The sequence below is a fragment of the Dichomitus squalens genome (genome assembly GCF_000275845.1).
Source record: "Dichomitus squalens LYAD-421 SS1 unplaced genomic scaffold DICSQscaffold_2, whole genome shotgun sequence".
In the NCBI taxonomy this organism is placed as follows: domain Eukaryota; kingdom Fungi; phylum Basidiomycota; class Agaricomycetes; order Polyporales; family Polyporaceae; genus Dichomitus; species Dichomitus squalens.
Window position 1 is genome coordinate 1,837,273 of NW_006766884.1, and position 21,802 is coordinate 1,859,074.

At 55.7% G+C, this 21,802-nt stretch overlaps 7 protein-coding genes across 7 annotated transcripts; 4 read left to right on the top strand and 3 right to left on the bottom strand.

The window, feature by feature from the left end:
• Positions 1–2,453: 2,453 nt before the first annotated feature.
• DICSQDRAFT_177603 (GroES-like protein) lies at positions 2,454–4,039 on the bottom strand (the record flags this gene model as incomplete). The annotated part of the gene is made up of 6 exons (XM_007361452.1): positions 2,454–2,945; positions 3,007–3,318; positions 3,375–3,481; positions 3,540–3,780; positions 3,841–3,943; positions 4,016–4,039. The coding sequence occupies 6 exons, from the start codon at positions 4,037–4,039 to the stop codon at positions 2,695–2,697; spliced, it is 1,038 nt and encodes a 345-aa protein (XP_007361514.1). The 3' UTR covers positions 2,454–2,694.
• Positions 4,040–4,906: 867 nt separating this feature from the next.
• DICSQDRAFT_98234 (MFS general substrate transporter) lies at positions 4,907–8,187 on the bottom strand. Its single transcript, XM_007361453.1, has 16 exons — positions 7,898–8,187; positions 7,777–7,814; positions 7,628–7,637; positions 7,512–7,565; positions 7,311–7,442; positions 7,072–7,253; positions 6,922–7,012; positions 6,803–6,853; positions 6,627–6,749; positions 6,497–6,556; positions 6,430–6,445; positions 6,276–6,366; positions 6,047–6,208; positions 5,919–5,987; positions 5,579–5,856; positions 4,907–5,516 (listed from the first exon to the last, which is right to left on the bottom strand). The coding sequence occupies exons 1-16, from the start codon at positions 8,053–8,055 to the stop codon at positions 5,463–5,465; spliced, it is 1,569 nt and encodes a 522-aa protein (XP_007361515.1). The 5' UTR covers positions 8,056–8,187; the 3' UTR covers positions 4,907–5,462.
• A 1,850-nt stretch (positions 8,188–10,037) lies between these two features.
• DICSQDRAFT_124259 (uncharacterized protein) lies at positions 10,038–11,027 on the bottom strand (the record flags this gene model as incomplete). Its single annotated transcript, XM_007361454.1, has 1 exon — positions 10,038–11,027. One exon carries the CDS (start codon positions 11,025–11,027, stop codon positions 10,038–10,040), a length of 990 nt encoding a protein of 329 aa, XP_007361516.1.
• Positions 11,028–11,660: 633 nt separating this feature from the next.
• On the top strand, positions 11,661–15,036 carry DICSQDRAFT_98235 (phosphatases II). Its single transcript, XM_007361455.1, has 6 exons — positions 11,661–11,689; positions 11,744–11,854; positions 11,928–12,093; positions 12,176–12,336; positions 12,396–12,524; positions 12,589–15,036. The coding sequence occupies exons 1-6, from the start codon at positions 11,666–11,668 to the stop codon at positions 14,893–14,895; spliced, it is 2,898 nt and encodes a 965-aa protein (XP_007361517.1). The 5' UTR covers positions 11,661–11,665; the 3' UTR covers positions 14,896–15,036.
• Positions 15,037–15,197: 161 nt separating this feature from the next.
• Positions 15,198–17,005, top strand: DICSQDRAFT_78556 (methionine adenosyltransferase). Its single transcript, XM_007361456.1, has 2 exons — positions 15,198–15,340; positions 15,400–17,005. The coding sequence occupies exons 1-2, from the start codon at positions 15,256–15,258 to the stop codon at positions 16,491–16,493; spliced, it is 1,179 nt and encodes a 392-aa protein (XP_007361518.1). The 5' UTR covers positions 15,198–15,255; the 3' UTR covers positions 16,494–17,005.
• Positions 17,006–17,370: 365 nt separating this feature from the next.
• Positions 17,371–19,384, top strand: DICSQDRAFT_143608 (uncharacterized protein; the record flags this gene model as incomplete). The annotated part of the gene is made up of 9 exons (XM_007361457.1): positions 17,371–17,475; positions 17,555–17,672; positions 17,762–18,045; positions 18,114–18,360; positions 18,420–18,530; positions 18,583–18,683; positions 18,745–18,955; positions 19,017–19,218; positions 19,279–19,384. The coding sequence occupies 9 exons, from the start codon at positions 17,371–17,373 to the stop codon at positions 19,382–19,384; spliced, it is 1,485 nt and encodes a 494-aa protein (XP_007361519.1).
• A 534-nt stretch (positions 19,385–19,918) lies between these two features.
• On the top strand, positions 19,919–21,716 carry DICSQDRAFT_159238 (uncharacterized protein; the record flags this gene model as incomplete). The annotated part of the gene is made up of 3 exons (XM_007361458.1): positions 19,919–20,056; positions 20,119–21,276; positions 21,336–21,716. Exons 2-3 carry the CDS (start codon positions 20,125–20,127, stop codon positions 21,714–21,716), a joined length of 1,533 nt encoding a protein of 510 aa, XP_007361520.1. The 5' UTR covers positions 19,919–20,056; positions 20,119–20,124.
• Between the last annotated feature and the right edge of the window lie 86 nt (positions 21,717–21,802).

A 21,802-nucleotide genomic window follows, 5' to 3' on the forward strand; every position in this document is an offset into this window, starting at 1 on the left:
GGTGGCGAATCACGAAGTTCGCGGGAATCAGGTCACCATGGCTCTGGACTTCGATTTCGAAGCATCACAGATGGCTCGCACAGCACACTACAGTCGACACCCTCTTAACCCATAGGCCTCGGGACAGGCCCGAATATATGGGTTTTGAGGGGTTATGGGCTACGAGAACTTAAGCGCCTTATAAGCGCCCCTGATTAGTCCCAGTTAGCGAGCGCCGGAAAGGCGTCTACTGACCCTTTGAGGGAGCGCTATGGGATTTCGAACAGACTCACCTACCCACAACGTGGTCGGAGCATGGATGGACACTGGGAGGACTCTGGGAAGCATGCATCGAGTATTACAAAGGTTATCGATGAGCGTAATCTCAATGTGAGCCCTATTACCATATGGGTTTTGGGCCCTAGAAAGCTATGGGTTATTGGGTACCAGGGGCCTATGGGTTATTGGGTACCAGGGGCCTATGGGTTATGGGGTCGAATTCCCCCTATCCCGACTTGGGAAAGCCAAAATCCTATGGGTTTCGGGAGTTTATGGGTTACCAGGGGTATGGGTTAGGAGGGTGTCGACTGTAATCACTTTCTTCGACATATCGACAAGGAGACCTCTCATCGACTTCCAACAGCCCCTCAAGAATGACTGCATTGACGACTTCAGACGTTCAGGCGCTTTGGGACCCGAGTGATCGCAAGGCTGATAATCCAGGTGCTTGTTCAACTTATGTGTCAAGGATTCTGCAAAACGCGAGTCCCCAGAACGTGCACCCCCGGGGAAGTATGTCCCTATGCGTTATTCTACACCCTGACGGACGATTTCTTGGGCACTGACATTACCCTCCCGCATCTGCTGCGGACCATCCGGGATCGCGCTGAGGCCGCCTTCCCAAATCTTGACGGGAAGTGGTTTGGGAACCCCCTCCTGCACAAGCTTGGGAAACTTTCTGAGGAAGTTGGATATGTTGCTGGAGAGCAATGTGTGTCATTGACAACTAAAGCGATTGCTCGAACCACAGGTACGCACGCTGCAGGACAACACCCTCCCTGTCATTGACACCCTCCTCCGGGTACTGTACTAGGATGACCTTCCCGCCCGCGGGCGAATGATACTCTAACGGAAATTTTCTGAGAGCCTCACCTCCGAGATGGAGTCGACGGCCTTCGCGATGAAGTCGCCGGTCGCCTTCTTGATCTTCGCCACGACCTCCGGATCCTTGCCATCGAATACCTCTCCTGCTCCAAGGGATTCTGACGAGGTCAAAGTTGCGAGGCGACGCGGTCGTGACGATCTTGTAGTCGGAGGCATGCGCGAGGTGAATGAGACATTGTCCGACAGCAGGTATGTCGTGGATTATGCCCTCTGCAGCGGCACATACGGGGCATAACTCAACACTTCCGCCGAACAGCGACCCATTCCTCTCCAGAAACTTTCGAGGGTGGCTCAACCATGCCGAGACGAGTCGGATGGTACAACGCCTGTACAGCCGTCCACCAGCTGTGGGCATACGTTACAGACGTTGCAGCCCAGTATAACCCAGGGCCATCGCATACGCGCAACTGAGGGGTGGTAGCCTGGTCGTCATCCAGAGTATTCTCCGGAACGACCCATACAAGATCAGCGGGCGTCTTGATGTACTCCGCGTATGCGCCTTCGTCTTCAAGGCAACATCCGTGCACACATCCTGCGACCTGATCGCCGACTTTGGGAGTGAACACGCTCTTCCCGACTTTTACTATATAGCCGATGAAGTCGCAGCCGAGGAAAGTCCGGGTTTACCGTAACTGTCGACACCTGGACTGACCAGATCAAGTCATAGCCCATAGCAGGACAGGTAGACGACACGCACGCTTCCAGTCAGTGGGAATTTGTGCGACAGAAAATGTCCTGACGACATCATTGCCCCCAACCCGAGGAACCGGATGGTCCTCGATCGCGACCTTGTGACCCTTTGCAAGTACCTATCGTTAGCTTCGTGAATCGCAGCAGCTATCCATTTGCATCAGTGACCTCTTTGACGACTACAGCTTTCATTGTCCTAGGGATGGCGGACTCCATAGTCTGTTACGGTCTGGAAATATAAAACCACTCCTGAAGCGTGTGCGATGGACTAGCTGAAATTCAACAGAGGACTCAGGATCGTCTTTGCTTAATTCAGACTCTAGAGCACGATCGGGTGCATAACGCTGACCAACTCCATCAGATAATAGCGCTCCGGAATGCCGATCAGGAAATCCATGGCAGGGTATGGATCGTGGGGGGATCGTCGCACTGTGCGGTACAGTATCTGGCACAGCCAGCTTTACAGTCAGCTGAGACGTCTAATCCTGCGAGCTGAGTTCTAGAGTCAGCTTACTTAGAGCAGGTCGTTTCCGTCTCATGCGCCCGCTTGATATTGCTCACTAGAGGCATTTGCGTTGAGTTCTAGCTGAAGGTGCTCGTAGCGATCGTGAGGTGAAGATGCAACATTCGGCATATAATACACGATATTGAAGCGAATGATACTCTACGTCACTATCTGGGAAGGATGTGTGTAGCTGATGTGCATTGCCGTATGACTACTAATAGGCCGTCATTCGTCGCAAGAGCGTTGCTCCTACAACCAGATGATGAAGCTAATTACAGATATGTACACACTAGCGTCTGAGTCGCTGCCTATGTAAGCGTAGCATCGTGTTGGACGACATCTACTCCCCCAGTAGCTCAAATCTTGTAGACTATTTTCTGCGCGCTGACTTTACCCTCCCGCATATACTGCAGGCCATCTGGGATAGCGGGCAGCCCCCCTTCCCAGAGCTTGACGGGGAGGGATTTCACGCCACCGTCCTTCACGAGCTGCGGCACCTTCTCCAGGAACGCTACCATGTGCGCGGTGTCCTCGTGCGATACGTCGAAGTGATGATTGTTGATCGGCCAGGGGAAGCCACGCCCGAGAGCGGTGTAGATGAGGGTTTCTGGCCGAGGCCCGAACGGGTCAGTGACCCCGTACGACCAGAGGTTGGACCGGACACATACCCTTGAACTGAACGTCTTTCCTGCTCGTGGCGTTGGGATCCTGTGTAAGGACGAGAACAACCTTACCGCCAGACGGACCGAGGGACTCCGCACTGATGGTTTGCGAGCCGTTCTCGGAGATGGTGTCCAAGGCGACGGAGACTGAATCCCCAGTAGCGGCCTTGATCTTGGACACGACCTCGGGATCCTTGTAGTCGAAGACCGCGTCTGCCCCGAGGGACCTCACGAGCTCGAAGTTGCGAGGTGAGGCGGTTGTCACGACTTTGTACCCGGAGAGGCGGAGCAGCTGAATGGCGAATTGGCCAACGGCAGCTGCAGTATGTGATTGAGCGCAGCGAACGTGCGCAAAGCTGCCATAGAGGGCTCACAGCTTCCACCGTACACTAGCACCCACTCCGCCTTGGGAGCTCTTGCGGGAGGCTCAACCAAGCCGAGTCGAGTGGGGTGATACAGCGCCTGTACAGCGGTCCAGAACCTGCAAATACCACGTCGTGAGCACTTCTGTCACAAGCGGGGAGGCAGAGCGTACTCACGCGCAGCCAAAAGTGGCCGCCTCCTCATGGGAGAGCGTGTTCTCCGGCACGACCCAAACGAGGTTCGCTGGTGTCTTGACGTACTCCGCAAAGGCTCCCTCGTCCGTGAAGGCAGACCCATGTACGAACCCAGCGACGTGGTCGCCCACTTTCGGGGTAGAGACGTTCTTGCCAACCTTTACAACATGCCCGGAAAAGTCGCAGCCGTTGATACTGCCCGGCGTTCCTATGAAGTCGACATCTGATGCCGTCCTGAGCACGCGGACTACAAGAGCACAAGAAACAATATGCAGGGACTTACGCTTCCAGTCGGTGGGATTTTGCGCGACTGCCACAGTTTTGATCAGCACGTCGTCGTCTCCGACAGGTGGGACAGGGTGGTCCTTGACTACCGCTTTATGGTCCTGAAGTCGACAATAATCCCGTCATCCGTCATTCAATAGGGCATAAACATAGCCTTCGCGCTCAGGACTCACGTCTGTGATAACGACCGCCTTCATAGTAGTTGGGACGCTAGACGATGCCATTTGCGGGTGCAGATGTGAGTTGGGCTGTCGATTTAGGCTTGACACCAGATGACTTCCTGACTTATATAGTCCTCCAGAAGCATCCACCTTTGAATCTTACTCGGCGATTGTTGGTCCAGGTTTGCTTCCTTAGGTATAGCTTGGTAAGCCGTGATCACTGTGGATGGAGCCTCTGAATCGCAGTGTCATCATTCCAATCGATTACCGGAGAATTCTGCCTGAGTTTGTTCGGTAAGGCACTGCTTGATGCGAGCTACTCTTACTGTAGATGGAGCATCCGATTTGCAATACCAGCGAATTGGCGACCTTAGAGTACTTTGGAACCGGTACTGATACTGAGACGTTACGGTACGGCTCGTCTGCCGCCCAATTATCCAGACGCATGTTCGAACATTAATTAAAATGATCATGCGCACCATCTACATACGAAGACGCTCCTCAACGTACGCGGCAGCAGAAATCCGGAAAGAAGACAAAAGTAGTGCCGGGTGGTGGCAGCTTCCGAGCTGACTCTCATCGGCAGAGCGATATGCGATCAAGGCGCCTGTAGCAAGGCGCTCGCATCTGTTTCCGGAAGAACCAGTCCTGCACGAATGCTTGTTCACCAGGGGGTACCCATTTTTCAAGTCGTTCAAGCCATGCAAAGACTTCGCGCGATCGAAATGTCAATTTGCATGAGAGAAAGGCAGGCTGGAAGCGTAGCAGGACATGCCTTCCTGTACGTGCGCTCCCTGCCGAGGACATTGTCTTGCCTTACAGAGATGCTACGTTTAGCCGTAGACAGTGAGCCACATGCACAGGGCTTCCTGGACCCCCTTCTCGTGCTGGACTCACCACATGCCACATTTCAAGAAATCGTCAGACCAGACCACGTACCAGCGGAGATCATTCGTCACTCCTCGACGACACTCGCTCCGAAGAACACTCCGCCTTCGTCTCTGTCTAGATCACACCAGACCTACGCCGCGACAAGCAAGAAGTGGTGCACCGTGCGCGCTGATTGTATTCGCGTGTCATCGGTGCGAATGTTCCTGTATAGAGCCCGAGTCCCTGAGTTGCATGAAGTCGGACACGAGGGCCAGTCGCTCGTCCTTCAAGACGAGCGACTATGCACTGGCGATGCGACAGCGAAAACCAGAAAACGCTTCCGTATCCCGGTCCGTTCTCCGCCACTAAAGAAATGTCGGCATGAGGTTGAAAGTCGGAGGACGTTGAGATGCGAAGCTATTATTCCTGGATCCAAGCTACATATGGCACAATAAGATAGCGCAGCGACGAACAAGAACAGCCGAGCAAGATCGTACAGTCGTGATGATGGAGCTCGTCGAAAACATGCGAGGCGTGATACAGAACCTTCCAAGGCTTCTCCCGACGGCGACATGGATGAACAGGGCGATTACAAGACATATCTGAAGTCGCGGTTTTGCATATCTGTCAGGTCCAAGAATTCCTAGTAGACAGGCGTAAGGATCACATTTCGGTTGGAGGCACTATCAGCCCAAACGCACGCACCTTGTCGACCTTCTTCTCTACGACGGTACCATCCTTTTGCGTCTGAGAGATGTACACCTCATCGTACTTGGTGTCACGCGGCTCCCTGTCGCGCTTTGTGTTCTCATATACGAAGTAAAAGCGAGTAACGAGGAGGAGGACCGCAGAGACGGCCCAACAGATGGAGAGGATGAGCCACGGGACGTGGTTGCGCGGCTGATACTTGGCTTTCCAGTACTGCGGGCCGGCGGAGTTGCCGACAGCATAGCCTATCATGACGATGGCGTTCGTAGTCAAACCTATCCAGAGAGAAACAAGTTCAACAGAACAGGCGATGTGAGAGACAGGGAAGCGAACAGACGTTTCGTATGGCCGGCGGTGGTCGAACCCAGCCAGGCGAGCATGACGACGAACGGCGCGATGGAAGTAACTGTGCACGGTCGCAGGTCAGCACGCGGAGAGCTCGGGCAGAAGGACTGCGTGAATTACTGGAGATCCAATACGAGAAGAGGAGTCCAACTCGATCGCTCGACGGCAATGTGTTCACGAGGATGGAACCCAGGATTGCCACGCAGTACGCGAGGAAGCCCGAGTAGGCGCGGCCATTCTTCCAGTACGTCGCGGAGGTAACGGTGCACCAAATCACGATGACTGTCGAACAAACCACACGGGTCAGCGATTGTGCCTACAGGACGTATCTCGAGACATCTGGACGCACTCTCAACTACGCCATCGACACATCCGAGGAGCGTTGTCTGCAGCGAGTTGAAGCCGAAGCCTTGGACGATGAGCTGCCGCTGGTTGCTGAGCTACACGCGCACGGCATGTCAGAACGGACGTCCGGCGGCGGAAACCGGCGGATGGAAGCTTACCGAGTTTGTCACGTTCCTGAGAATGTTCCATCAGCCTGCGTCGACAGGAAGAGACAGAGAAGCTCACGAGATGGCAGCGAAGAGGAAGAAGAGCCACGTCTTCGGGTCCATCAGGCACTCGACAAATCTGGGCACGCCGCGTCATGAGCGGCCGGTTTGGCAGATAGATGGATTGGCGCAGTGCGACGACGACATACTGTTCGACCTTGAAGTGCTTGTTCTCGACACCTGCCTGGTTGACTTTGATACGTTCGACCGCGATGATGCGTTCTTCGGGGGTGAGGAACCACGCGGTGGCAGGGGAGTCCGGAAATAGGAACCTGACCGTGAAGCATGATGGGTACGTGCCAAATTCAGAGCCCGGCATACGTACCAGAAAGCCACGGCGACCACAAAGGTGATAATACCGGTGATGATCATCAGCCTGGAAGCACGGGAGTATCAATATCAATATCGCATGGAAGGTGCCACAGAACGGTATCGGGAGCTGACCATTGCCACGGTTGCAGAACATCGTTGTGAATATGGAGTGTCCCATACGCTACGAGACCGAGCAGAATGATTGCTGAGCCATTCATGAGGACTAGCGTTCTATGTCAGGCAAATCGGAGGCAAGCAGAACCGAAGCGAACAAGTGCTTACACCAGTACCCGACGCGCTGAGTCTGCTCCTGGCGGGTGTAGAACATGGACGTGACAATCAGGAATCCGGGCGTAATCGCGCCCTCGCAGATGCCGAGGAACGCACGACACACGAAGAACTCGGCAAAGTTTCTCGCGGCCGTGTGGCACAGCAGTGCGATTGCCCACACGAGGATATTGAAGCTGGATGCAGAGCGATCTGAGCACGCGCGATCCACCGCACACGAACCGAGCACGAACCTCAACCATTTCCCAACAGGTAGATATTGGAGCGCGAGGTTTTGTGGCCATTCGAACCCGAGGAAGAAGAGGTAGAAGGCGGTGCTTAGCCAATTGAACTGGTCCTTGTCGATGTAATGCTTCGGGCCGTTTCTGGGATGGGTTCGCGGGATCAAGTTTGAGTTCCTTCACGGAAGGTGCAATGAGGGGGACGGGACGCACAGCAATCCCAAGACAGCGGACTGTCCTAGCGTCGTCTTGTCTGCGAACTGCATCCTGCATCAAGCATAGAGTTTCAGGGACCGTATCTTCTGAGATCGACAGGAGCAGGTACGAACATGTACAAAACTGGTGAGAGGAAGAAGGCATTCATCAGCACCGCACTCGACCTGATTCATTGCGTGTGCGAAGGTCCAGGAATAGGACATGCTTCGCAGCGAGCAGATGGACTGCCCGCGAAGAGAAGAGAGGCGGTTATGACACTCACTGCACATAAGGGGCATCAAGTGCCAGTCGATCTTCCGCCTGAGCAGTAGAACGCGTTCCTCGTCAGCGCGTGTCTCACATGTCGGGCGCACAGCCGGCAACAGCGTAGACAGAGTACGTACCTTACCCGAGCGGCCTCTGCCGGGTCGAGCACGAAGTCCTTGCCTGCTGTGAGCTCCGCCGCGACATCGACATTCGTCGTGTCGACATGGGGTTTCTCCAGGGGTTGAGCGCCGTTCACGCTACGCTTCTCGTTCACAGAGCTAGTATCGGACTCCATGACGGACTAGGTAAGGGGTATGCTTGTCAGTGAAGCCAAGCCAGGGACCGAGAGCCAAAAGCCTGAGCCTAATCCAGAGAGAGTACGGCGCTGAGGGAGGGAGGGAAGGCGAAGGCGGCAAGGGAGAACAGGGGAAGGCTCGGGGACCGGGAGGGGGTATAGGGTGGATTATAAGAATGGGCATGTCTCGCTTGTTCGGCAGAGCCGGAGTGTCGCCCAGGTGTCGCCCGTTCTGTCTGTCGCCCAACGTCGTCTCAGATCATGCAATCGCATTCAGAAGGTGCTCTCCTTCTCCGGCGCTCGTTGCACCGAGCATACATATTTCTCACCTCCTCTGCGGATCACACGGCGGCCAGACGCCCACTCCGCACTGCATATGCGGTGCCACAGGGTTCGACGTTCAGTCTTCGAGCTCGGCCTCTAGCCACCACGACCCCCAGGTATCCGTGTGCCCGGATCGGAATGAAAGACGGCTCCGTACTGCCCCACAGCGTACTTGTGCTTCTCCTCCGGAATGACGCACCGTGCTCAATTTTCGCGGCTTCTCCCATCCCGTCAACCTCCCAAGGCCACCCACAGCGCCCGTGGAGGAAGCTTTCAAGCCTCCAACTCCGCCGGGGCACAGTCTTCGCTCGCTGCTTTTCTGCAAGCTTGGAACTGATCCTCTCCAAGTGCCCTTCCAGGTATCTCGCGCAGCGTCCATCAAGGAAAACAACTTGGTGGCCATCTTCCGGCGGCGAAACTGTTTCAAATCCTAGCAGATACGATTTGTTCAGGCACCCGCCAAACGCCGCACAGCAACGATGTGCGCGCTCGACATAAGTAGCAATGCGGTCTGAATTCAATATCACCAGGGGCCATGATGCTGTGAGCAGCAATTTGTCGAAGAACCCCCAGGGCGCTGGTGAAGTTCACAACCGCCACGGGCCTGCCGTCAGGACTGATAGTCAAAATCAGCTTCGCGATGCCTAGAAGAGCTGGCCGCCTTGTTGTCGTCTATGGAAGGAGATGGAGAGCAGTCCGGATACTATCGTGCGGCAGCGCGTGCTCGCGGTATCCCGAGGGCATGCGGTTGAGATAGCACTTGAAACGTGTTGGACGGGATCTATTTCGAGTCAGCGTTTCCCCCGACCCAGGATCGGAGGTATGTAAGTAGGGCTCAGATCAGGATTTATCTCCCAAGCGATCGCAGCTGGATATCCTCGGTGTTCAAAGCCCTGCCGTCTTGGGAATTCGAGGATGCCTGCGTCGGCATCTTAACAGGCCTAGCTTGACGCAGGATTTGTTGATATCAAGGTAGTCTCCGGCTCAGTCCGCAGAAGTCGTGCACGGAGAAGTGGTGTAGCGCTTCGTGGCGTTCCGACATCGTAGGATGAGCGTCTGCATGCCATCCAACGGAACCCCTGCATATGCAAGGTCCATTGGTCGCCAACGAGCGAGGTTGGGTGATGGGATGGTGCCGATCGACTTGCCAAAATGTGATCGGTGGCACTGCTAGTCATGACAGTGTGTAGCCCCTGTACTTGGTTGGATTCAAAGCCTGCACTGTACCGACGGTCTTATGAGTTTTTGTTTACTAGTATGGCTATGCAATGTGTGGGACACCCATAGATCTACGTGGTTTTGTTGCTCGATGGGTTGTTGCAAGCTTGGGGATTCGGTCAGTCTGATCGGCCTAGAAATGCATACAATATCATAATAGGTAACGCGCACAACATATGTAACCACAGAAGCATACTACAGCATAGCGATTACGTGGAAGAAGACGAGAGCGGAGAACACGCGACGAGGTCTTACGACACGAGAGTATGTCGTACGCATCGTAAGCGAGACGTACGAACGACGAACCACAAACCGTGGCGGACCACTCCTACCCTCCGGTCGACCGGACTTGAACATCCGCCGACAAACGAGAGCACATCCAAGGAAACAGTCAGACCTGTTTCGCGCAGACCTTCGAGAAGGTGATGCAGGTGGGCGACCTACATGAACGACTGCTCGCGCAGGGATGCCGGGACCTCGATCCAGCCTGGCGGATGATACAAGCTAGACTCCTTCCAAGGAAGCGTCGTGTATATCTTCGGGGAAGGCCGCGGGCTCGCGCTCCGGGTCTGGTCCGAGCTCGGCATATGCAATCCTGGCCGCCACGGAGCGGCGTCGAGGTGAGTGCCCGCCCTTGTCGGGGCAGGGAAGACGGGGCTCGCGCAGACAGGCTCGGACGCTACGGAAGCAGCAGGATTTACCATTGCAGGCGTGGGCTGATGCGGGTGCGGAGGCGTGGCCCCGACATCGCCTGCAGGCCAAAACGTGGGGTGGGGGGCCGGTGCAGGAGGAACGTCCATTGCTGGCTCAGCTGGGGGACGCGCGAGCGCATACGGGTGCAGATGTGCCTGGGCGTCGGGCTGGCCTTGGGCATCGGGTTCCTCGAACGGCGTATGAGGGCCCACATAACACACGCCATCGCCGTCGATGGCACGAGACGAATGCGTCCTGACGATCGTCCCGCAGCAGGTGTAGTACCTGGTGTGGCACATCCCTGGACCATCGCGGGGGTCGTACGGGTCTGGGACGATACAGGGTTGGATGTGGGAGACGATACATGCCTTGGGACCGTTTTCATCATCACGGTACCATTTGGAGCAGCGGGAGCAGCGATACAAGTACGGCCTGACCAACTCTTGCTGAATGACATCCAGATCAATGCCGAGCTCGGCCAAACCTAGGAAGAGGAGATACAGAGGGTTCTGGTGTGGCGTGGCAGACCAGATATCCATTGCGCGTTCAATGGCCCGAGGGACTTCCGCGAGATCACCACGGTCGTAACCCTCTGCGGCGGCATCCATCCTAGGTGACTCCGTAGGTTGACGTGTTTGTGTTACATTTCCCGGCTGGTAGTGGTGCCAGTGGTATTGACGGCCCTGCCCATGCTCCTTGGCTGGTGTAGACGAGTTCGAGTCCCATTCCAGGTACATGCTGATCGGTGGAAGGTAGTACTAGGAAATTTGGAGAGAGCATACGGTTTTTGAACCCGCAGCCCATAGCACCTAGACCATCGAGCGACAGTTTGGCCGCTTTGAACTGAACTTTGTTTGGAAATATGGGCCAAACCACGCCAAGGGTTGCCGTAAGATGTGCAGTAGTTGAATGCCTCTGTTGTCAAGACGCCATGGCTAGGATGAACGAAGCAGTCGGTAGGGCCATTGATGGATGCTGGGTTTGTCACCCTTGAAAGCTGTAAGGTGCACGGGCGATGAATGTGGCAGCGCTTTGTTGAGCCCTAAGGGTCGAGTTACTGTTACGTCGTCAGTACAGACCAAGATCAATCAATATTCTTCGTCACTCGAGTTAGCGAACAAAGAGGAAGGCCGCCCCGATTGTCGTAATCGTACAGCAACCATGGCAACGCTAGTAGGATCTCCATGTCGGCGAGTCCTGCAAGTGGTCAGTATGTATACAAAGAGAACTGGACCACACAATCTAACCAACCACCGCCGGAGCCGGACTAAGCAAGCGCTCACATAGAGATAGACGCCGCCCATGCGCGCGCTGCCTATGCCACAACAACTCCAGAGGCCACCCGGTGCCGTACTGAGCGCACACCGCTTGTGCAATGGATGCTCTCCGGGTTACCAAGGTCGACTCTCCTACTACTTCTGCAAGCTATGTGTGCTGATGTCTGTCTGATCAGGTTGAGGGGGTCTTATGTACCAAGGCCGGGAACACGTCTTCGGGTACCTTGCATCTCACCGCGCACCATGCTATCTTCCATTTCAACGAAGAGGGAAGGGAGGAGATGTGGGTCAGTCCTCTTCTACGCTCATACAGACGTTGATTGACTGTCGTGCGTCCAACCTGGTGCTTTCCAACCGTAGATCCCATACCCTCTCATCTCGCTTGTCTCACGCATGCCCATGACGTTATATGGTCGCTGTCCCCTCACAATCCACACCCGGACACTCGAAACGATCTTGCTGTCGTTTTTTTCGGAGAAGGACGCGATAGATGTCTTTGAGAGCGTGAAGGAGCTTACCGTTGCGAGTGAGTACATGTCTTTTCTGTTGTACCTCACAACAATCCTTGTGCCCCCATCCTCTCCATGTCTGACGATCTCCTTGCAAAGCTTCGATCAACCAGCTCTATGCGTTCTTCTACGTCCCAAATCCACCTTTCGCCGTCTCCGACGGATGGTCATTATACTCTCCCCGCGAGGAGTTCGGCCGGATGGGAGTCGGCACGCGCTCGAAGGCATGGCGCTTCACCAACATCAACAAAGACTATTCTGTGCGTCACCACTATGGCTGACTCGCGTGCGTGTTGTGATAATTACTCTGCCGGCACAGTTCTCTCCGACGTACCCTGCTCGGTTGGTCGTTCCGACGCGCATCAGCGATACTACCCTTCAATACGCAGTTAAATTCCGGAGCAAGGGACGGCTACCGGTCCTGACTTACCTTCATTGGGCAAATTTTGTATGTGTGCCTACATGCATCTTGCCAGCCACAAGTCTGAAACAACGCGCTTTCCTCTTTTCAGGGTTCTATCACGCGGTCCAGTCAACCCATGGTGGGCCTGACAAACAACCGCTCAATCCAGGACGAGAAGCTCATTGAAACGATCTTCCAAACGCACCACAACCCCGATTCCCGAGTGAGCGCAAGCCCCGTGTACGGCGCAACGGCGACAAACCTCATCATCGATGCGCGGCCTACGACTAACGCTATGGCAAACACGGCTAAAGGCGCAGGCACGGAGAACATGGATCATTACAAGGATGCGAAGAAGGCGTATCTCGGCATTGACCATATCCACACTATGCGCGAATCGCTCAACAAAGTCGTTGAAGCGCTTCGGGCCACGGAGCTCCAGCAGGCGGCAGGCACGACTGTTGTGGAGGGGAGTGAGGACGACCAACCCCTCGTTGTTCCCGTACTGGATCGGCAGGCATTGCGCCGGTCGAATTGGCTGCGCCATATTACTGCGATCTTAGAAGGCACGCTGCTGATCGTCCGCAACGTCCACATTAACTCGTCGCATGTGCTTATCCACTGCTCGGATGGATGGGACCGTACGGCGCAGCTCTCTTCACTTGCTCAGCTCTGCCTGGACCCGTTCTATCGGACGCAGAAGGGCTTCGCGATCCTTGTGGAGAAGGATTGGCTTTCGTTCGGGCACAAGTTCCTCGATCGCTGCGGCCACTTGTCCTCCGAGAAATTCTTCCTTGCGCCTGTCGAGAACGCTGGCTCGGGCGGTGGCGCGGAGGCCGCACAGGCCTTCCTCGCCTCTGTCCAGAACAGGTTCGCATCGCAGCACCACATCAAGGAGACTAGCCCCGTCTTTCACCAATTCCTGGAAAGCGTCCGCCAGGTCCAGCGTCAATTCCCTGAACGATTCGAGTTCAACGAGCGTTTCCTCCGTCAGCTCCACTATCACCTCTACTCATGTCAGTTCGGTACCTTCCTGTGCAACTCGGAGCGTGAACGTCGTGTAGGAGAAGGTGGTCAGCCACCGGTGATCAACCGGACCAGCAGCGTCTGGGACTATTTCTTCTCACCGTCGGAAATCGAGCTCAACAAGAATCCGCTCTACGATCCGAGTTTGGACGACCCTGCCAACAGAGCGCCGAAGGCCGATATGGGAGTACTCATACCGAATCCCAGGGATGTACGCTTCTGGCACGAACTGTACGGACGCACAGACGAGGAGATGAACGGGAGGTTTGTGGTCAAGCAGGTTGTCGAGGATCCGGAGTTTGTGGCCCCGATCGAGTCGGCCGGTGAAGATCCTGCGTTGTCACAGTCTCAGGGATCCGTCACTACATCTGCGCCTACCCCTCCCCCACAGTCCACAAGTTCGCCGCAAATCAGCATCCCGACACCGCAATCGATAGCGCGTCTCCTCCAGAGGGGTAACTCTACATTGCCTGGAACTGATTCACCTTCCTCGTCCACGCCCCCCGGGGACTCTCCCTCGTCCTCTCAGACACAACGAATTCGGGGAGAGAGTCTACTGCCACCCTCTTCTCCAGGAGCCTCTTCGTCTTCGATCGCTCTCGGACCTCCCCGCACTCCTTCTCCCAGCTTACGCGCCGGGCGCTCTTCACCTCGCCCTGGCCTGCCTTCCACAGTAAATGGTGGCGACTTGTTCTCTTCCGGAGGTGTGCGATCGTTCTGGGGCAAGGTTTCCTCCAATGCTACTGCCGCGTTTTCCGCAGTGCAAGATGCGTACGGAGGCTTAGCCAAGGATCTGAAGGGTATTTCGTTGGCCGGTGATACAAACGACACGGCGCGCGGCGGAGAGCTGAAGTCGCGAGAGGAGATCAACGCCTGGGGCCAGGGTGGAGATGATAGCCGTCCTTCCTCGCCACTCCGTCAGTCAGCAGCGTCTCCCCGTGCCTACACGTACTCGTCGGGAAACACAGTCAACCCGTGGACGACACCTTCGTCGCGGCCGGCTATTCCGTCTATGTACATGGACAACCCATGGGGCTCAGTGCGTGCCCCAGACCGCGAGGCACGCCCATCAGCATCTTTCGCGTCTCAGGAGACACGACAGGAGACGAGCCCGCTCCCAGTGGACCCAACGATCGACCTGCCTATCGCCTTCCCACACTCACGTAGCAATACAGTGACGCAGACGCAATCTACACTGGACGGCGGCCGGGCGGCACTATTTCACGCAACTATAGATAACCCGCCAGCAGAGACAGGCTCAGGTGCGAACGCGGATGCGGAGAGGCGAAGTGACCCATCAGCACATGCCCCCTCCTCTTCCTTGCCGGCACAACCAGCAGATGCTTCAACAGCTTCGTCGGATCCCTTGGGGGTTGCGGTGTGGTCATAGTCTGGGCGCGCGGGAATAAGGGTGTGAGATTCGGTAGATAGCATGGGGGTATCATGATAGTATTCTAGAGTGCGACGTGCAACGCAATGGTTATAGGATGTTCGCCTCAGTCGTACGATAGAAGGCACGCTAAGGCAGCCGGTGTATGTAAAAATCCATGTGCGGGCTTGGTGCGTGCTTGCGTGTAGAAACGTGAATGGGCGGGCGCGAAAAGGCACGATAGATGGCGTGCTATGCGGTGGCCGGGGTCCTTAAGGGTTCAAATTTATAGCAATCGTACTATGAGCCGGCTGGCCTTGAACGCACGTCTCTTTCCTCCTTCCTGCTCCCCCATCCCGCTCTTCGTCGCTGTCTCCAGTCATGCCTGCCAACGGTTCTGTCCACACCGCCCTCACGCCCGGCCACTTCCTCTTCACCTCCGAGTCCGTTGGTGAAGGGCACCCTGGTGAGTTCAAACGCTTTGGCCCGGCGTTCTCGTACCGACGCTCGCAATCCTTATCACAGACAAGATTTGCGACCAGGTCTCCGATGCTATCCTTGACGCCTGCCTTGCCGTGGACCCCTTCTCCAAGGTCGCCTGTGAGACCGCGTCGAAGACGGGTATGATCATGGTCTTCGGTGAGATCACCACCAAGGCTGTGATCGACTACCAAAAGGTCATCCGTGACACGATTAAGAAAATCGGCTACGACGACTCGTCCAAGGGTTTCGATTACAAGACCTGCAACATCCTGGTTGCCATTGAGCAGCAGTCGCCCGATATTGCCCAGGGCCTTGACCACGGCTCGCTCGAGAATATCGGTGCCGGTGACCAGGGTATCATGTTCGGCTACGCGACGGACGAGACCCCCGAGTACATGCCCCTCACCATCGTCCTCGCGCACAAACTTAACGCCGCGTTGGCTGCTGCCCGCCGCTCCGGCGAGCTCGGCTGGCTCCGCCCTGACTCAAAGACGCAGGTGACGGTCGAGTACAAGAAGGATGGCGGGGCCACGATCCCCCTCCGTGTTGACACAGTTGTTGTCTCCACCCAGCACGCGGAGGAGATCAGCACCGAGGAGCTTCGCAAGGAGATCCTCGAGAAGATCATCAAGAAGACCATCCCCGCGTCCCTCCTTGATGATCGCACCATCTACCACATCCAACCTTCGGGCCGCTTCGTCATCGGTGGTCCCCAGGGCGATGCTGGTCTTACTGGCCGCAAGATCATTGTCGACACTTACGGTGGTTGGGGAGCACACGGTGGAGGTGCGTTCTCCGGCAAGGACTGGTCCAAGGTCGACCGTTCTGCTGCCTACACCGCCCGCTGGATCGCCAAGTCGCTCGTTGCAGCTGGCCTTGCGCGCCGTGCCCTTGTCCAGCTCTCGTACGCCATCGGCGTCGCCGAGCCCCTCTCGGTCTACGTCGACACCTACGGCACAGGCAAGAAGTCGGACGAGGAGCTCGTCGAGGTCATCCGCAGGAACTTCGACCTCCGCCCTGGTCTCATCGTCCAGACCCTTGGTCTCCAGAAGCCCCAGTACCTCAAGACTGCGTCGTACGGCCATTTCGGCAACCCCGAGTACTCCTGGGAGCAGCCCAAGAAGCTCGAGCTCTGAGCTCTAAGCTCTGAGCTGTTGTCCGCATCTCCTTGTGCCATCGCGTCGGCGTCGATCCTTGGGTTTCTTGTCGTCACTGTCGTCGTTGCTGTATTGATAGACCATCGCCACACATCGCATCGGAAGTTCATCCTTCCGCTATTTATCCCCGCACTACGCTGTTTACAACTATACCACACATGGACCTGCGCACGCCCTCTTCACTCCGTCCCGAAACTCCCTCACCGGCTGCCCCACCGGTCACACGCATCCAACTGCTTCGTCGCATACTCACCGTCCAACCGTCCGCGACCACTTACGATCATACGATCTCATGACCCCTGCTATCTACGCACACATACCTCGCTATCCCGCACTAGTCACGTTCGGCCCTGCGCAGGCCTGCCACACGCATACATCGTTGCCGTACATTAGTATTGAGTTACCACTTGTAGTACTGGATAGAAAACAAAATACGACCCGCGTTCAACCGCGGGCAATCCCCTGCGTGCATTTGCACTGCGGAGGGTACCAAACGTGCTTGGGTGTGTCTTGTGCAGCGCGAAAAGATAAATACGTGTAGTAGCCCTGTGACTACGCGTCACACATCACACAGTGATGTCACTCCTTCAGCCGGACTTTGTGGCGGTAAGCAATTCAACTTGTAGCTTGACTATTCCACCCACCCGCGCCGGCTGTAGGAACGCTGTCTGAGGCGTTGAGACAACATCAGTGTTGCTAAGAATCTATCTTTTGATCACCACAGGTCTGAGATAACTCGTGAGGCCAGAAGTCCCGGAGACTGTCTCGGTTCAGTTCTCCAACAAATTTGTGTTGCCTGGAACAGTTGTAGCGGCTTGCTGCAGCCTGACGAGGGCATAGAGGACGTATGATGACGATGGACACTAGTGAGAACGTTAGCGTTCACACTCGTCAGTGGACTCTTCAGCCCGAGTCTGAGTACAGGTTTGAGCTTGATCCCAATACCACGCTTGCAATCAAGGTATGTCCCTCACGGTGGGCCTATCTCACAGTGGTCGCAGTATATTGCACATATCCAAGCCTGAACATTTGCTCTATAGCTCGTCAGCGGCCATGCGGAGATATTTGGCGCAGAACTCGCAGAGGGCAAGGCATATATATTCGGCCAGGAATGCAAGGCGGCCGTGTTCACCTGGCAAGGATGCACCATAGAGATGAGTACCCGTACCGTCATGTCCTGTTTGCACCCGCGCCTCTCTATATATGCGCGTGTCCTTACCTGCTCTTTGCGACTTAGCACGTCACAGGCCATCCTTCAGTCGAATACCTCTCTGATGAGACGCCCATGTCCATTTACGCCAACGTCCACCTCGCGCTCGAGCAGATGCGCGTGCGCGCGCTAGCCGCCGTGGATGGGTCGCCTATTCCTGAGGACGAAGGTGACGACGCGATTGGTATAGATCCGCCGCGCGTGCTGGTCCTCGGCCCAGAGAACTCGGGGAAGACGAGTGTATGCAAGATCCTCACCAACTATGCCGTGCGCGCAGGACAAGACTGGGTGCCCATCTATGTCAATGTCGACCCCAGTGAGGCACGTGTCATCCTCCGCAATAGTGTCCAAGTGAAACTGACATTTTCGTTTCCCGTATCCTCATGTAGGGTGGCTGGGCTGTTCCTGGAGCAGTCTCTGCGGCACCCATCACCGCCCCCATACAGACTTCGACACCTGCTGCCACCCTTGGCTCTGCGGCGACCTCCGCTCCGAATCATGTGTCGTCGAATGCTCTTCTCCCTCTCTCGTACTGGTATGGACATGCAGAAATGCGGCGAAATCCACTCCTCATGGACCGGCTCATCCGGAACCTTGGAGAGAACATCCGAGACAGGTACGAGAACGACGCAGAAGGTCAGTAGCCTGATCTTTGGGGTTGGAAGCAGGGGTGGTTGACCGTTGTACGTCGCTAGGTCGATGTGCAGGCTTGATTGTGGACACGCCGTCATCTTTCGCTGCAAGCTCTAGCTCTAGCAACGACCACCGACTGACTATGATCAAGGCATGCGTGGATGCATTCCAGAGTGAGTGGCCTGATGACCTTGAAGGTTCCATGTGCTGATGCGCTCGTTTCAGTCAATGTGATCCTCGTCGTGGGACATGAAAAGCTGAACGTAGAGATGCAAAGGACATATGGTAACCGTATGGTCGTCCTCAAGATTGCGAAGTCGGGTGGGGTACGTCCCTCGTCCCCTGTTTATGCCGACCAGCTATACTGACGGATCCTATTTTCAACAGGTTGTGGAATTGGACGCCGCATACAGGGAACGCGTCCATAAGTATCAGCTCCACACCTACTTTTACGGGCATGTCATGCAACCGCCTCCAGGGCTGCCATCAAAGGCCTACGTGCAAGGGGGCGAACAGACACCAGACCAAACGATGCACCTCTCTCCGTTGTCGGCATCTGTCAATTTCGGTGACATCGTTATCTATCGGATTGGTGAAGGTGAGCGTCTTGGATCATGGCCATGAGTCAACTGACCGACACTGAATATGCACACTCGCAGAAACGATGGCCCCATCATCTGCCCTCCCGATTGGGGCTGCTCGTGTCGTCTCGGAGATGCAACCGCTCGTGGTGGAGCCCGCGATCGGTGGGTCTGGTCTCTATAACGCCATTCTAGCCATACTGGCTCCGCCAAATCCGGACGAGTCCGAACGGTACGACGAGGAAATTCTCGACTTGCCCGCGGTTGGCTTCGTCGCTATGTACGTTTTCCTGCCTGCTCCAAGTGTGTTGAGGGGCCCTAACGACACACTGTTATGCAGAACCGCCTTGGACATTCCTAATAGGCGCATGACGGTCCTGTCGCCTAGTCCTGGCTCTTTGATCGGGAGGACGGCGATAGTGGGTTCATTCGAGTGGCAAGAGTAAGCTGTGAAGTATACGATTATGGTATATATACACTTTCTATGAGAACTCGGACATGAAAGAAACCTGCTGTGCATGTCGTGAGTAAGCCTCTGACCTCCCCACTTTCTACCAAGCAACAAGTCAAGTTTCTTCTTCGCGAACAAGTGATGTATATGACGAGGAAAAGCAGGCAAAGGCGGCACAGTCTTCCGCGGTGTAAACGATGCTCATTATACCGCAAGAGCCAACGTGCGGCGGCGGCCAGAGTAGTCTTGTGAGGGTTGATCAGGCACATGCAGTAAACAGGGACTCAAGCATCATTTGTTCTTCGCATCAGCAATCGATGAACACAGCTCTCGTTGACGAACCGGCTCGTTTTGTGAGGATGGTGACGTACATGACCTGGAAACACAACACAGCCACAACGTTTACCCTCTAGGTGGATGTCTCGCTCTGTGCCGTCTCGCCACCGAAAAGTTTGTTTTCCGAGCACCCCCTCGCCGGTCTTCGAGCGTATCGGATCCCCATGAAAGACGATCTCTGATGTTGTGTGCTCGGTGAGCCATCGTCCCGTAGGTTCTTCGACTACCTGTGCTGCGGCGCCGTCTTGGTCGGTCTCCAAGCGTTAGCTTCCTTGCCTTCCCACGAGCCCGAGAGGGATTTTGACTCATCGGTGCAATATAACACCAAGCGGTGCGTTCCAGCATGCCCCTGTCATTGTCGAACTCCAGCTTTACCAATTACGCTTGCGGCAGAACACCATGCCATGCAATCTGACATTGCTCGGGTTGAATGTCGATGTCTTGGCCATCATCATATCCTATCTACCGCCCCGCGACGCTGTAGCGCTCTCTTGCACATGCAAAGCGGCACACGCAATCTCCATCGATCCCGCACTCCATACCGTTATCCTCGACCATACGACGGAACAAATACAGAAATTCCGTGACCATCTCCTCGCAGTCGAGTCTCGTCCACACGTGCTGAAGTCCTTGACTTTAACAAAAGCCGTAACATGGGAGATCGACCCGCACGCGAGCGGACCTGCTGGCGCACTTGCCGATATTGTCGAGCAGGCCAAGGATTTGCAGTTTTTCAGCTGTGGGAACATGGACGACATGATTGTTGCGTCGAACATGCGTTTGGTCAGCGCGCTGACATCTCGCACAAGCATGAGAGCTCTTCAGCTGCAGTACGGCGGGCAACACACGGTGAAGATCATTACGGAGGTCGAGTCTCCGTACGTCCGGGAGTTGATTGTGGATCTCACCTTCGTTTCCAAGATGCCTTGGAACAATCTCTTCGCTCCCCTCACTCGATACCAACATCTCACAACGCTTTCCATTTCCAAGCTCACGAACCGCCTCCTCTTCCCTTTCCCTGTCGCGCAGAGCCCTCAATTTGCTGCAGGTCCAATTTTACCGTCACTCGCTACAAATATTCAGCACTTGACCCCAGAGACAACGCCGATCATACCTTCCGTGCGCACGCTATCGTTTTTCTCCACGTTTATTCCCATGGCACTCGCCGCGACGATGTTCCCAAACGTGGAGAACCTCACGTTCCGCACCGATCGCCTCTTCCGCTCGTTCTACATCGCAGAACAAGCTGTTCGGCAGGAGTTCCCGTCATTATCTGCCTGCTGGCACCACACGCTCGCCGAGGCGCACATCGATGTCGCCGACTGCAGAATCTGGCCTCTCACCTGCCGCGTGCGGTGGCTCGATTTCAACTTCCTCCCGGGAGGATGGGCCGAAGAAGCGTTGGACGCGGTCACCCGGACGAAGCCGCACGTTATCTCCGTCGCGTACCGAACAGACCCCGACAACACCTTCTGGCTGCGCCTGCCCATGATCGCGAGCGAGCTGCGCTTCATGGACACCCGGATACTCGAGCTATCCGGCCATCGTAGAGTAAGTGCACAACTACGTCCTTCTCCGCATCTCGAGGCTCATGGATGCTGTCTCCACAGAGATACGTCCTTATGCACCTGTCCCGCTTTCCTGCCTTAGCTGCTATCTTCCTCTGCGTGCGGGCCCACTACCAAGCGGAAGACTACGACGCCGAGGTGGAGATCATAGCCAGGGAGCTCGCCGAACGCAACCGCAAGCTGCAATACATCGGCATCTCGTTCACGGACGGCCGCTTCATGCGATACGACGACCCCGTCTGGAACGAGGAGCGCCTTGGGTCACGCTGGTGGAAGGTCCACAGGGACGAAGGGCATTATCTCGGTGAGGGAACGAGTGTCAAGGTTATACCCACTGAGGTTGGACTGAAGATCAGGGAATACATGTACGAGGCGGACTACGACTCGCCGGTTTGGGAGGAGCGCCTTTCCACGTTTGTTTGAACGCGCACGCTTGCACGCTGTTGTATGCTTTGTGAACCGCTGTCCTGTAGCATTGATGTAACCCGTTAGAAATCTCACATGTACAC